Here is a 14120-nt window from a genome sequence, read left to right as displayed (position 1 = left end):
GATGCTCTGGGAACCCAGAGGGTGCTCTGGGAGCCCGGAGGGTGCTCTGGGAGCCCGGAGGGTGCTCTGGGAGCCTGGAGAATGATCTCAGAGCCTAGAGGATGCTGTCAGAGCCCGGAGCGTGCTCTCCATTGCTGCTCTCTCTTCCTAGACAGCACTGCTGAAATCACGCCCAGGCAGCTGGAACTGTGTGAATCTGTGGGGTGTCAGGCGTCGTCTCGCACCGTGTATTAAACGTGACTGGAAGCGCCGCAGTGTGCTCTGCTAACCCCGTCTCTCCCTCTCTGCCTTTCATGTTGCAGGTGCAAAGAGCTGAAATACGGCAAGGACCTGCCCCAGATCTCCATCATCTTCATCTTCGTGAACGAGGCGCTGTCGGTTATCCTGCGATCAGTGCACAGCGCCGTGAACCACACACCAGCTCACCTCCTGAAGGAGATCATCCTTGTGGATGACAACAGTGACGAAGGTTGGCAGCACTGGGCTCCAGGGTTTCCAAAACGTTGGGAGGGTTTTATAATTTCCTAAAATCTCATGGAGGAGTGAGTCACACTTCTGTGGGAGCAGTGATGCTGCTGGGGGGCACACAGCGTGCTGGCTGGGACACCAGTTCTATAGCAAAAAACAAACAGGATTAAACCCAAGTTAAAATCTGAGACTGCTTGGCAGTGTAGCTGAAAGCAAGAAGGCTAAAGGAAACCAGAGCGCAATCTTACCTTTCTCTTCACAGTAGTATCCAGAAGTTCTTGTCTCAGGTGTATCTTTGTTTCTGGTAACAACACTCTGGTTGTTGTAGGGATGCACCTCTCACAGAGTTGAGGAACAAGAGCCTGGAGCCTAGTGAGCTATTTCTGCTTTGACCCCTTGCGGTGTTGTTAAATGAGACATTTTCTTTGTGTGTGCCTCGGTTTCCCTATCTGTAGAATAAAGTCCCAGGCTTTGTAAGTGGCTGGGACTCTGCAGAGGCCCTCATTCCTCTCATAATGTGTTTTTGATGTGAGAAGGATGAGTAAAGAGGGAGAAGAGGAAGCAAACACACCAAACCTGCACAAGTGAGGCCATGACAAGACACAGAGGGGATGTTTGGTTTCCCGTGTCACACATGTCATTAGGTTCAACCCACTCTTGCTCACTGTTGCAAAACCTTCCCCCTGGCTTCTAATAACAACAAACCGCAGGAGGTGGTTTCACGTGGAAGCATTTTCAGACTCTGATGCTTGCAAGATTTGTTTTTCCCAATATACAGTTGGATGGTGTCATTAGAGTAGTTAAAAATCTTTATGAAGAACAGCAAATGGTGAAGTTACTTTGATCCTTCTTTATTTGTGCTGCATGTTTTTAATATTACTCTAAAAAATAATAGACATGTGCCATGGGTGCTGTGATCAGAAAGGAAGATCAGGGAGGGTGCGGGATGTGCAGAGCTCGTTTCCAGAGGGAGCCTGAGAGGCTGCTCGTTTGTCTGCAATGAGACGAGCTGGTGTACAGCAAGCTACTCAAGCCTGCAAAAACAGGCACTCAAACACCACGGTAATGAGCACCATAGAAAGCTGATGAATTATAATTACCAGTAAAAGAAACCGGAGGGCAGCTCCTCAGCTGATGGAAATCGCAGCAGCTTTGGTACAAAAGCTGGGGTGATGTGCACCAGTGGAGCACTGGGATTTCAGAGCTGGGACGCTTGGCTTGTGCAGAGAAAGTGCAGGTGACCTGTCGCTGCAGTATTTAGCATTGCCCAGTACTTAGGGGTTTGAAAAGCTAAAATGAGATGTTCCTCTCCAAATTTTATCATATCAATGGGGTGAAGAGAAGAGCACTCTTTAAAAAGAGAACCCATTGGTAATAATTATTGAGCTTCTCTGCCCATGCACAAAGAAATATGTTTCTAAACGGCCCCCACCCATCACTCAGTATGTAGCAAGTGCTCTGGAGTCAAGTGCTCTGGAGCCACTGCTGAAAGGCACAGGACAATGAAATGAATAATTTCTAAAAGAATTGCCCCCCAGGCAGCTGAAGCTGCAGCTGGCAGCGAGAACGCAGGATTAAATCCCTTTTTCCACTGCTGAGATTACAAGGTGCCATCGTCCCTGGCTGTTTGCTGCTGGTGCTGGGGGGCTCTGGTGGTGGGGCTGCCTGGTGGCCGGTGGGTGACAGGGTGGCAAGGCAGGTGGCCAAAGCCCGTTGTGTGCTCAAGCGGTTCCAGCCCTGGGGTTTCGTCCTGGTGCTGTGCAGGCCAGCCAGGCCACCCGGCTTGTGCTGGAGTGTCCTGGGGCACCCAGCGGCCAGGGTGGCAGATGCAGGTAGGTGACCTTAAACTGAGGGACAAATTAATGTATCCTAGAATCATAGAATAGTTTGTGTTGAAGGGTCTTCCCAGCTCCCCCAGTCCCCCCTGCCATGAGCAGGGACATCTTCACCAGCTCAGGTTGCTCAGAGCCCCGTCCAGCCTGGCCTGGGATGTCTCCAGGGATGGTTCAGCCACCACCTCTCTGGCCAACCTGGGCCAGGCTCTCACCACCCCCAGGGGCAACAGTTCCTTCCTCATGTCCAGCCTGAATCTCCCTCCTTTAGTTTAAAACCATCACCCCTTTTCCTGTTGTAACAGGCTCTGCTCAAAACTCAGTCCCCATCACGTGGGGAAATCGCAGTCTCCTTGCACACCCAGGCACCGTGCCCTCTGCATCCTGCCAGTGGGATACATTGATTATATCGCGATCATGAGCATCCAGGGTCCCCAGTGCTGGGCCAGGGTTGTGCTGAGGGTTGTCCAACACCTGAACACCAGGGTGTCTCCGTATCAGAAACCTTGAGACGGCATCGTACGAGGAGAGTGGGCGCAGGGGATGGGGAGATGCTGTTGGCTGCTATGGGTAGTTAGTAATGCCCGTACTATGCTGTTGAGTCTTTGTAGGCATCATGACAAATGAGATTTTTAAGGAGGGATTTGAAGGAAGATAATGAGGTAGCTTGGCAGATGTTTATGGAGAGCTCCTCCCAAGCGTGTAATAATCTAGTTTTCTCATGTAAAAGAAATGATACAAACCAGACCATCTCTCTGGGACCCGTGCATTCATTCTCTGCACCATCAAGGAACTTCAATGACAGCCAAGAATTATTAATGGCAATAACATCGTTGTATAGTTCCCACTAATGGTAGGAAATAATTGTAAGCAGCAATAGCAACATCATATAGTTGATGCTTTGGATATTACAAACAGTCATTGGCAATGTATGGATTTGGCTTCTACAAGAAAATAATTACAGGAAGATAGTTTCTTGTAAGCTCTAAGATTTAGAGATGAATCCCGGAGGATCAGGCACCAGCGCTGAGCAGAGGATGTGGTTGTGTGGGTGCGACTCGAGCGGCTGTCGCTGAACAAGAGGAGGAATTAGCGCAGCCTGTTGTGAGCAGCCGCGTGTGTCTGAGATGGGCAGAGCCCTTGGGCTCAGTTTTAGACAGCTGAAAGCAGGCTGGCCTTGTAGAGCCGGAGCTCAAACCCAGTAGCTGTGTTTGTACTCTGAGGCATTACAAGAAGCAACTCCTGGGACATTTTCTAAAGGCTCGTGCAAGTTGTGGCTCTGGGGGGTTCTGTGTGGGATTCGGCAGAGAGCACTTTACACAGCCATGAAGAGGAAATACAGCTTGTTCGGTGATTGAAGAACAAAGCACGTTCCCAAAGCAAGTGTTAAAAGGCCTCTGGGATTTCCAAGTCAACTCCAAGTTTTACAATTAGTCCTGGAGATGGAGGTTGGAACCGCAGGCCCTGAGCACCCCTGGCTGTGATTTACTCTTCGGGGAGACCACTCAGCAGTTACAGACACCATCAAAACCTTTTGGCGTTTTGTAGTTTTCAGACTGGAACAAGCTGCTTCTGAAGACTCATTAGACGCTTCTCGTTCTTATCTTTGTTGTAACGCGGTATGTACAACAGCACCGCACAACATAAAAGTGCTCAAAGAGATGAAAAGTTAGTAAACACAGTCATTTTGATTCTTTATATCTGAGCTGTAAATAGATAAAAGATACCAATCTATTGTAATGGGAAAAAAAAAATCCCTCCTTGAAGGAAAAAGCTTGGGGAGTTGTAGTTTGAACCCCTTTCTCCCTTGAGCTGCACATTATTCTTCATAAAGACCTTTTTTGGAGGCCGCTTTTGTTTGTGTTTGTTGCAGGGGTGTAATTACAAAGCCAGTGCGCAGGTTGTGTTTCCGAGTGATAACATTTTTCCTGGGTTGTTGGAGACATACAGCAGCGTGCCCCTGAGATGTTACGTTATCTCGCAGCCGCACACTTTGTCTGAGTCTCTTGCTTAATCATCACCTGCTTTCTTTATTTTGCTTTTTTTTTCTTCTGTCTGTCTTTCAGTGTTTTTAATCTGGGATGATATCTCTTGGAAGGAAACCTCTTAGTCTAAAAGAAAACCTTGGGATAAAAGCCTGCGTAAAGGAGCTGGCTGCACTCAGGGAGACCATGCTACGGGTTGTAATTTACCTCGGTGTAACGTATTAGCTGGGACTTGATCTATCCCTTTCTTGTTTTGCAGCTCATTTCAACAGCAACAACAATGGTTTGTGCATGTTCTCTGGGGAGCTGCATTTTGCGTGTTTGTGTTTAGAGGAAGGTTTTAACAGAATTGCAAGAAGCTGAGTCATATCTCGGCTTTCCCGAGGTGCTGCTCCAACCCAAGGGCCTAATTATTTTAGTTGCTCAAATGTGTTACTTAATTGCAGCTGACCTGGTGTTGTCCCACCAGTGTTTCAGGTCTGAGGTTTTCAGGCCCTGCCAGCCTGAGGAGCGGAGCAGCAAACCTTGGTTTGTCTCTTATTTGGCTTTTGGTAAACCAGATGAACCAGAGACTCGCAGGGAAATGCACTGGGTGGGTCCAGCTTTGCCTGGAACGCTGCGTGAGACCCGATTCATGCGCTTGCTCTTCATTTTGTAGTTTGCTCTTTAATATTTGCAAGCAAATGTCAAAAGCTTTGGAATCACAGAATCACAGGATGTCAGGGACTGGAAGGGACCTGGAAAGCTCATCCAGTGCAATCCCCCCATGGAGCAGGAACACCCAGATGAGGTTACACAGGAAGGTGTCCAGGCGGGTTGGAATGTCTGCAGAGAAGGAGACTCCACAACCTCCCTGGGCAGCCTGGGCCAGGCTCTGGCACACTCAGCGGGAACAAGTTTCTTCTCAAATTTAAGTGGAACCTCCTGTGTTCCAGTTTGCACCCATTGCCCCTTGTCCTATCATTGGTTGTCACTGAGAAGAGCCTGGCTCCATCCTCCTGACACTCACCCTTTCCCTATTGATCCCCATGAATGAGTCCCCCCTCAGTCTCCTCTTGTCCAGCTCCAGAGCCCCAGCTCCCTCAGCCTTTCCTCACATGGGAGATGCTCCACTCCCTTCAGCATCTTGGTGGCTCTGTCACCTGGCTCTGAGTCTCGTTGCAAAAATTCTCATATCCCTTTATTGCCTGTTGAAGGAGTTTCTTTTGTGAGTTTGTGCAGCAGAAACCCAGCCCCCAGTGGCTTTAGTGTTTGAGGGAGCGTGGGACAGGGTGTCTCCCATGGCACCGGAGCCCTCCCAGCCCCCCCTCCCGTGTCCTCCTGATTTCAGGGGTGCTGATAACAGCCTGGGGCTCTGTGGAATTTTGCCACCTAGCTCAGCCTGGCAAGCACAACCGTGTTTTCTTTAGGGGTGTAGAGGAGGTGCAGTTCGTCCCCAGGACCACCCGGCCATTGTCGGATCAGAGATTTTCTGCTGTGGGTATTTCCTTGAGCTCCTTTGGTACCGTTGGTCTTTACTCCTTTCTTTGTGTGGCACCAGGCTGTTCCCACCTTTAGTTCTGGGGATTTCAAGGGGATTTGGGCTTATTTGGGCAGGATTTATGGTGTGAAACACTTGAGCAATGGATGTTCCTGCGGTTGCTTCTGGTCTGATGTCCGTGACATGGTCACTTTTAGTGGCATCCGTTTCTCTGGCAGCCCTATTTGCCAGAAAGCTCATGTAGGTGACAAAATACTTTGCAATGGATAACATAATTAATTGCAGCTGGCAGATGCTGTTTTTTTTAATAGAGCAACAAGTCTATTGGATTGTAGTTCTTTGGGCTTTCACTTCATTGAAGATCAATATGGACAGGTGGAGAACAAAAGGCAGGATTGAAATGGAATCTGCTGGTGTTTTCAATAGGGTTTCTCTCTGCAAATCTTCCCTGGAAGTGCAATGACAGAGACCAGACGTTCACAAATGCCTCCATGTGCAGGTATTGATTACATCCTTGATAACCATGACTTAGGAATGACCTGGGGGTACTCTGAAGGATGGTGCTCTAGGTTGTCTCAAAGGATGTGTGAGTGTGGTAGGGAAGAGTGTCAGGTGGACCAGAGGAGAACGGAGTCTCTGGATTCCATTGCAGAGCTTAGTTGGGATGAAATTGCTGGTTGTGTAGCCCTTGTAGATCCACTCACAGATACCTCACAAGTATGTGGCCTAAATAAGTGGTTCTTTGGTAAGGAAGGATGAAGGTGAGCTGGGGACCCACCGCTCTGCTCCCATCTTGGCTCCTGACTTTCTTTGGCATTATTTTGCGTCCAGAGTTTCAGCTTGTGAACACTGCACTGATGGTCATGCTAAAATCATCATTGGTTCAGTATCTAATGGAGATTCTCATTTTCAGCCATGAGCTGAAGGGGCCCAAGCCCGGCTACAACCCTGTGCAAGGCAGCGGGGAGGACAATGGCAGCAAGAAGGGTGACAAAGGTGATGAGGGGCTGGAGCACAAGTGTGATGGGAGCGGCTGAGGGACCTGGGGGGTTCAGCTGGAGAACAGGAGCTGAGGGGAGACCTTCTGATCTCTGAACTGCCTGAAAGGAGCTTGGAGCCAGGGGGGTCGGGCTCTGCTCCCCAGGAACAAGCGCCAGGAGCAGAGGAAACGGCCTCAAGTTGCGCCAGGGGAGGGTGAGGTTGGATGTGGGGAACAATTTCTTCCCCAAAGGGCTGTGGGGCATTGGAACAGGCTGCCCAGGGCAGTGCTGGAGTCACCATCCCTGGAGGGCTGGACAGACGGAGATGAGGTTCTCAGGACATGGGGCAGTGCCAGGGCTGGGGAATGGTTGGACTCGATCATCTTAAAGGGCTTTTCCAACTAAAATGATTCTATGATTCTAAGTTATCTGAGCTGTGAGATGCTTTCTCCCCTGCTGTAGTTTGCATGAAGTCCTGCAAATAGCAGGTCCAAAGGCCGGGTTACCCGTTTGTGTGAAAGCTAAGTCCCTCCAGCAAGAGTATCTGCTATTGTCCATCAGTGGAAGTCACTTAACTCCTGGCATTCTCCTTCAGACCTCCCAGCCTTCCTATTACAGCTCTGGGATGTGCTGCAAAGATTCAGTAGTTGGGAATGAAAGATTTCTTAAGTTAATATGACAGATGAAAAGCTTTGCTGCTACTGACCTTAGTGCAACAGCTCTCCACATCCTCAGCCTGCAGCCAGTTCTGACAGCGCTCATCAGAGCCGCCGCCAGTTGTTTTCCTCTTAGGCCAGTGGCGCTTGACGAAGTCACTGCCAAGTGAAGGAAAACACAGGGTAAAATTAGGAATAATTTTAAATGACTTGGGTTAAGATTAAGCATGAGTGAGTTATGATTTGCAGCCCCCTGGAGTTCACGTGGAGGGAGCTGAGCATGTCTGGTCCCATGGATCAACATCCACTGATGCGGCTGTGCCAGAGTTGGGCTTTGACCCATGGCTTTCACCACAGCCACGTCAGTCCTACTCCCTGACAGGGGGACACTGGGGCCAGGGCTCTCTTGGTACTCGAACGGCAGTTTTGCGGTGCATTCCCGGAGATTTGCATTTCACTTTTGATACCTGATACTGAATTTTCCACACCTGCGCTTCTGGATATACAGAGAAATGAAATGCAGAGCTCATCCCAACCCTGTGTCTGCTGAGTGCCAAGTATGTATTTTGGGATATCAAAAGAGCGGCCTTGTGCTCAGCAGCTGCTGTGCACCATGCTCGCCCCTGCAGAGCTGCAAACTGGCTCCAAGGGGTAAGAGACTGCACAGACCTGCAGCCATCCTCTCTGGTAGCGCTTGCACAGAACACGTAAGAAAACTGAATTCTCACCCAAAAGGTGTGTGCTGGGGGCTGAGCCAGACTGGCAGGGAGCAAAGCCCAAAAATCTGGGCAAGGTTGTGCAGAAAGCCCTGAGCAGAGAAAGGGTCTATAACACATTTCCCATGTCTGGTTAATGCTTTTATCTGAGTGGTGACAGAATGAGAGGAAACGGCCTCAAGTTGTGCCAGGGGAGGTTGAGGTTGGATGTTGGAACAATTTCTTCCCCAAAGGGCTGTGGGGCATTGGAACAGGCTGCCCAGGGCAGTGCTGGAGTCACCATCCCTGGAGGGTTGGACAGACGGACATGAGGTTCTCAGGACATGGGACAGTGCCAGGGGGTGGGTTATGGGTGGGTTATGGTTGGACTCAATGATCTTGAAGATCTTTTCCAACCAAAATGATTCTGTGATTCCACTTAGCAGCCTGTTAGGGGTGGCTGTACTGTGAGGTGTGGGCAGAACAGGAGCAATCTGGCCTCACCCAATGAAGGATGATGTGTTAGAACAATGCTCATCGTGAGCATCCTCCCCAGCTCTTCTCCGTGGCCACCTCAGCCGTTTCACAGGTGCAGGGGGTGCTGCAGCGGCCGTGGGGCTCTCAGCAGATCAGCTCCTCACCTGCTGGCATCCAGCATCCTCTGGGAGAGGAGCAGGACGTGGCTCTGCCTCCCCGGGGAGTTTCTGCTGATGTGCAGCATACAGTGTGGTGGGTGTAGGAACCTCTTGGGCTTCACCCTTCACTACCTTTGAGACATGATGTTACAATTCTTCCCTGTTTCTCTCTCAAAGAATTCCCGTGAGGTTTTTCCCTGTTTTCCTTCAACTGAGCTTAAAACTTCAATTTGAAACTTGTTTAATTGTTCCATCTAACCTGTAACACCGTGGTCTGCAGCATTAACGACTCACCGTCTGACAAATCCACGTCAGCTGCCAGTGCTCTGCTTGTGGGATTTCGGCTGTCAAAAAAATCTGTGTCTCTGTCTCCTTAAACCATTCGGGAGAGCTGTTGTCTCCATAAAATGTTGGGTTTTCTCCGAGTGGCTCAGCATGAAATAGAAGTTGCTGAGTTATGTATGTATGTGATGCAGATGCTTTGAATTGAGGAAGGGGCTCATTTGCTTTATTCTTTTTATTCCTACTTCAGCATAAAAAAGAAATGAGACTTTGGGGAAATTGATATGTGAGGGGAACCATCCCAGAAAGGCAGTCTGAAGAAAGCACATTTTCTGTGCTCGGAAGAGGCGTGGAAGGGAAGGCAGCAGATAATCCCTTTTCCTTTGATGATTTCTCGGGCTAAGCCCAGCAGATGGGACTTGCTCTTTACTCTTTTGCTCTCCTTTGGCATTTTTCCTTCATTTAGAAACCCACCTGCGCTCATATATCTCAAATATTTTACCCTGTGCATTATATTAATGGTGACTTTTTTCTTCTTTTGTCTGGGAGGGAGTATGTGTGGGGAGTAGTTGACTATAATTTGGGGGTCATGGACCATATCTTAATTTTATCTCTCCTGGAGCCTCATAGGGATAAAAGACTTTCTCAGGAGCTGCTTTCATGGCGTTAAGAGTGTGTGTTGATAGACAGTGGCATTGCTGAACCTTTATAGACCGTGTTGCATCAGTGATCTTTGTGCATTTAACTGATGCACTGGGAAGTAAAAAGACTAAGGTTTCTGGCAAAACACTAGCTTTTTTCCAATTTTTTTGAAAAATCATACTAGTATTTTATTGTAACATTTTGTATGCTTCCCCGTTCAAAGTCCTGTGTGTCATTTATACTCAATACTTGTGACTATCACGAGGTTTGATGCTGGTAACAAGTGCAGACTGACAGATCCATTATGTTCTCAGCTGTAGCGTGTATACAGGTTTAGACAACATAATTAAATGATCCGCAGTTCCCTTCTGAACACAGTCAAAAATCTCTTTCATCCAATCATAAAAACAGGGGGAATTTCAACCTAGCAGCAAAGCTTGGAAAACATTCAGCAAGACCGTAGTAGTGAGGCTGAGTAAAAAGGGTAGTAACGCTCATGCACAGTTTTGATGCAGTTTAAGGCAATTGAGATGGATTTTGCAGCATTTCTAGCAATCCTTTCAGCTCAAAGCTCCGTCAGAACTTCCAAGCACTAGTGTTTGGCTCCTTAGTTGTCCTACAGCAATGTCCTTGGCAACCTCAAATTTCTTTTGAAAGGGTTGTAGTCAGTCCACCATCAGGGGGTCTTTTACAAATCAGCATCCGTTGACTCTAAATGATTATATCCCTCCCAGTGGTGTTCAGAGATATGTGGCTCCAGTACGTTCTGCTCGTATCCATCAGTAAAGTGGTTTATTTTAGGTGAAAACTGTTGCACCTTCTCACTGGCTTCTCTGGCACTTCTCCTCTAGAGGAGCTGAAGGCGCCACTGGAAGAATACGTCAATAAGCGCTACCCCGGGCTGGTGAAGGTGGTGCGCAACCAGAAGAGAGAGGGACTCATCCGCGCTCGGATCGAGGGCTGGAAAGCTGCCACTGGCCAGATCACGGGGTTTTTTGATGCTCACGTGGAGTTCACTGCGGGCTGGTAAGTGCTCGACCTCGCGGTCTCTGTTAGAGTGTGTGTGACACATTAAATAAGGGACAGTCCATTGTTTTGTGAGGATGCGTTTGCAAACAAGTCCACTGGTTTATTAATGCTGTCTTCCTTCTGAGCTGCATGGCCGGTGTTGGGCTCTGCTCCCCAGGAACAAGCGCCAGGAGCAGAGGAAACGGCCTCAAGTTGCGCCAGGGGAGGTTGAGGTTGGATCTGGGAACAATTTCTTCCCCAAAGGGCTGTGGGGCATTGGAACAGGCTGCCCAGGGCAGTGCTGGAGTCACCATCCCTGGAGGGTTGGACAGACGGACATGAGGTTCTCAGGACATGGGGCAGTGCCAGGGGTGGGTTATAGTTGGACTGGATGATCTTAAAGATCTTTTCCAATCAAAATGATTCTATGATTTCTATGATGAGAGGATACAAGAAAAAGTTTTTGCTACTTCTGTTTTCTGTCATCATTTTCTATTCCTTCCTTTTATCCTTTATGCTTTACCCTCCCCTGGCCCCTGTTTATATTTTTCAGGTTGCTTTCCCATCCCCTCATCCCTAAGTAGTTTCTAGAAGTTTAAGAAAAGCTCACACAGCAATGAATTGAATGCAAAAGTGTTTCCTGCTTCCCTGCCCTTTGCAGCTGGATCCCACTGAGGAAGCCTTACATGGTTTAGATTGATTGGTTTCTTCTGCCGCTTGAATAAGTGCAGAGGGGCAGAAGGACCAAAGGTGTTTCATAAGGATTTTCTCAGAGATGCAAAACATTTGAGTTCAAGTGGCTTAAGCTTGAGTTGAGATCACGAGAGGAGCCTGTGAGTTGGTTTTTGTGTTTCCTCTTACCAAATGTAAAAAGTAAATGGTCTGTGTTTAGAAAAGTGGAGGTAGAAGAAATTAACTTACATCTGATTTGAACACAGTAACATCCACAAGAAAAAGACTTGAGCAGCTGCAAACAGAGTTCCACGTAGACACCCCATTATTTGTAATGACAACGCAGCTGAAGGGTGGATTTAGGAGCCATATCTCACCTTGATATCTGTGTTCCCAACTAAACATTCCTCTCTCCAGGTCATTAAGTCCTCACACCTGATTTTATTGATGCACAGAGAAAGCTCCTATTTACTGAGCTCCTGAAACAGATTTTCTAGGGGTAGAGCTTTTCTGCAGTGTGGGCCTGAGTCGCCCTGGTGTTAGGTACCCGCTGCTGTCACTGGAGACACTGGGACTGGAAGTTCCTCGTGGTGTTGGCAGAGCGAGCCGTGCACACCCCTGCTCTGGGCACGTCTGCATGGCCCAGGGCAGAATTTTGTAGCTGTAGAGTCCAGATATGGTCCCTCAAACTGTGTTCCAAGTTAAAAAAGGTTCTTCAGATAGTCCCGCTTTTAAGAATGCACCCTGTTCTGCCCAGGGACATTGTTTTTTGGATTTTGCAGGATCAGGGTTCCCAGCCTGTGGACCATGTTTTCGTGCAGGGTGCCCACTCATGCGTGACAGCACAGGGATGTGTGCGGTTACCCTGCAGCTGCACATCGGGGCTTTACACAGGGTAACGGTGCAGGGGAACAGCCGCACATGAGAGCAGCTGCGCTGCAGCAAACCCAGGGTCTGTTTAACCTCCTGGTGTGCTGCTAAGTGTAGCTGCAAGCCTAGGAAAGCATATATGGGTAGGGCTGGCACATGCAGCATTCCTTCAGAGCGTGCTACGAAAGTCCACTGATGTGCAGATGCGAAGCAGGCACGGCTTCTATGTATTTAGCAACCGTCGTTGCATTTCTCATGAGTTTTTACCTATTGCCTGTCGAGCCCATGTAAACTTAAAGCATTCATAGAATCATTTAGGTTGGAAAACACCCTTGTGATCGTAGAGTCCAACTATAACCCACCCCTGGCACTGCCCCGTGTCCCTGAGAACCTCATGTCCGTCTGTCCAACCCTCCAGGGATGGTGACTCCAGCACTGCCCTGGGCAGCCTGTTCCAATGCCCCACAGCCCTTTGGGGAAGAAATTGTTCTAAAACACATCGCAAGGTGTTCTACATCTTAACTACCCACTGTGGCAAGAGCCGACTCCTTGTTGTCCCTCGAGGCTTTTGATGGTCCGTAGTTCTTGTATGAAAAGGGTCTCCGGGTGTTCATCAAGCACCTTTTCCTGGCTGTAAAACTGGATTAGTGGACTGTCTGACTTCATTGCTACCTTAGTAAAGATGTCAGGAAAGCTCGGGTTAAAAACACGAACATTTTGAAAATTAGAAAGTTCAGAATATGGAATTATTATTTAATATTGCTTTTTTTCAAAGCAGCACACCAGAGAATCCCAGAATGTCAGGGGTTGGAAGGGCCCTGGAAAGCTCATCCAGTGCAATCCCCCCATGGAGCAGGAACACCCAGATGAGGTTACACAGGAAGGTGTCCAGGCGGGTTGGAATGTCTGCACAGAAGGAGACTCCACAACCTCCCTGGGCAGCCTGGGCCAGGCTCTGCCACCCTCACCAGGAAAAAGTTTCTTCTCATCTTTAAGTGGAACCTCCTGTGTTGCAGTTTGCATCCATTGCCCCTTGTCCTGTCATTGGCTGTCAGAGAAAACACAGCGTACTAACTCTGCAGGAGGAGATGGGGTCCAGTTTCAGAGGCTTTAGTACATTTCCCCAGCTGAACACCGCAGTTTGTGGAAATAGTCCTTTCCTTGTGCTGATAGTTTCAGCTGGGCTGTGAGTTCGTGTAGTCGGTTGTGTAGGAGAGCACTAAAACCCTCCAAAGTGCGTGGCCCCTGCGTCCTGGTGGCACCTTCTTGGTGACAAGAACGCCTGTTTTCTACCCCTCATTTAAGTGCAAAAGCTATACAAAAGCCACAGTGTCCATCTGCAAATTATGGAAGAAATTAAGTGTCTTCCTGTGCTTTTTCTTCACTGCTCAGGGCTGAGCCCGTCCTCTCACGGATTCAGGAGAACCGGAGAAGGGTCATTCTCCCCTCCATAGACAACATCAAGCAGGACAACTTTGAGGTGCAGCGTTATGAGAACTCGGCGCACGGGTACAGCTGGGAGCTGTGGTGCATGTACATCAGCCCCCCCAAGGACTGGTGGGACGCCGGGGACCCCTCGCTGCCCATCAGGTACGTGGCAAAGCCCGGGCTGAGGTGCAACGAGGCAAAAAGCAGAAGGATCAAGTGAGGAAGGGTTGGAGGGGTTGGATACAGCATCATAACATGAGCCAGCTCAGAGAGGCTCTATCACAAGCCAGGAGGGGTTTTGTGAGGGTGAAGAGATTTGGAAAGGGTTATTATTTTGTTACAATATGCAAAAACACTGGGGAAATATGGGAACTGCATAGATTTGTACAGTCTTATGTTTAACTGCATGTGGCAAAGTTGCTTTACCTTAATTACAGCATTAAGTTTTTGCAAATCATAAAGAATGAGGTGATTATTCCTGTGTAAT

General features: G+C 48.7%; 1 protein-coding gene across 1 annotated transcript in view; it reads left to right on the top strand.

The window, feature by feature from the left end:
* Window positions 1–14120, top strand: part of GALNT17 (polypeptide N-acetylgalactosaminyltransferase 17) — a 210317-nt gene that overhangs the window by 73407 nt on the left and 122790 nt on the right. The window contains exons 3-5 of the mRNA XM_082068448.1: window positions 303–469; window positions 10507–10681; window positions 13598–13795. Coding sequence (XP_081924574.1) covers window positions 303–469; window positions 10507–10681; window positions 13598–13795 — 540 coding nt within the window. The remainder of the gene's footprint in view (window positions 1–302; window positions 470–10506; window positions 10682–13597; window positions 13796–14120) is intronic.

This window comes from Streptopelia decaocto (genome assembly GCF_964273445.1).
Source record: "Streptopelia decaocto genome assembly, chromosome: 18".
Taxonomy (NCBI): Eukaryota; Metazoa; Chordata; class Aves; order Columbiformes; family Columbidae; genus Streptopelia; species Streptopelia decaocto.
Note: the sequence above shows the minus strand (reverse complement) of the source record. Positions and strands in the feature narration are given on the sequence as shown.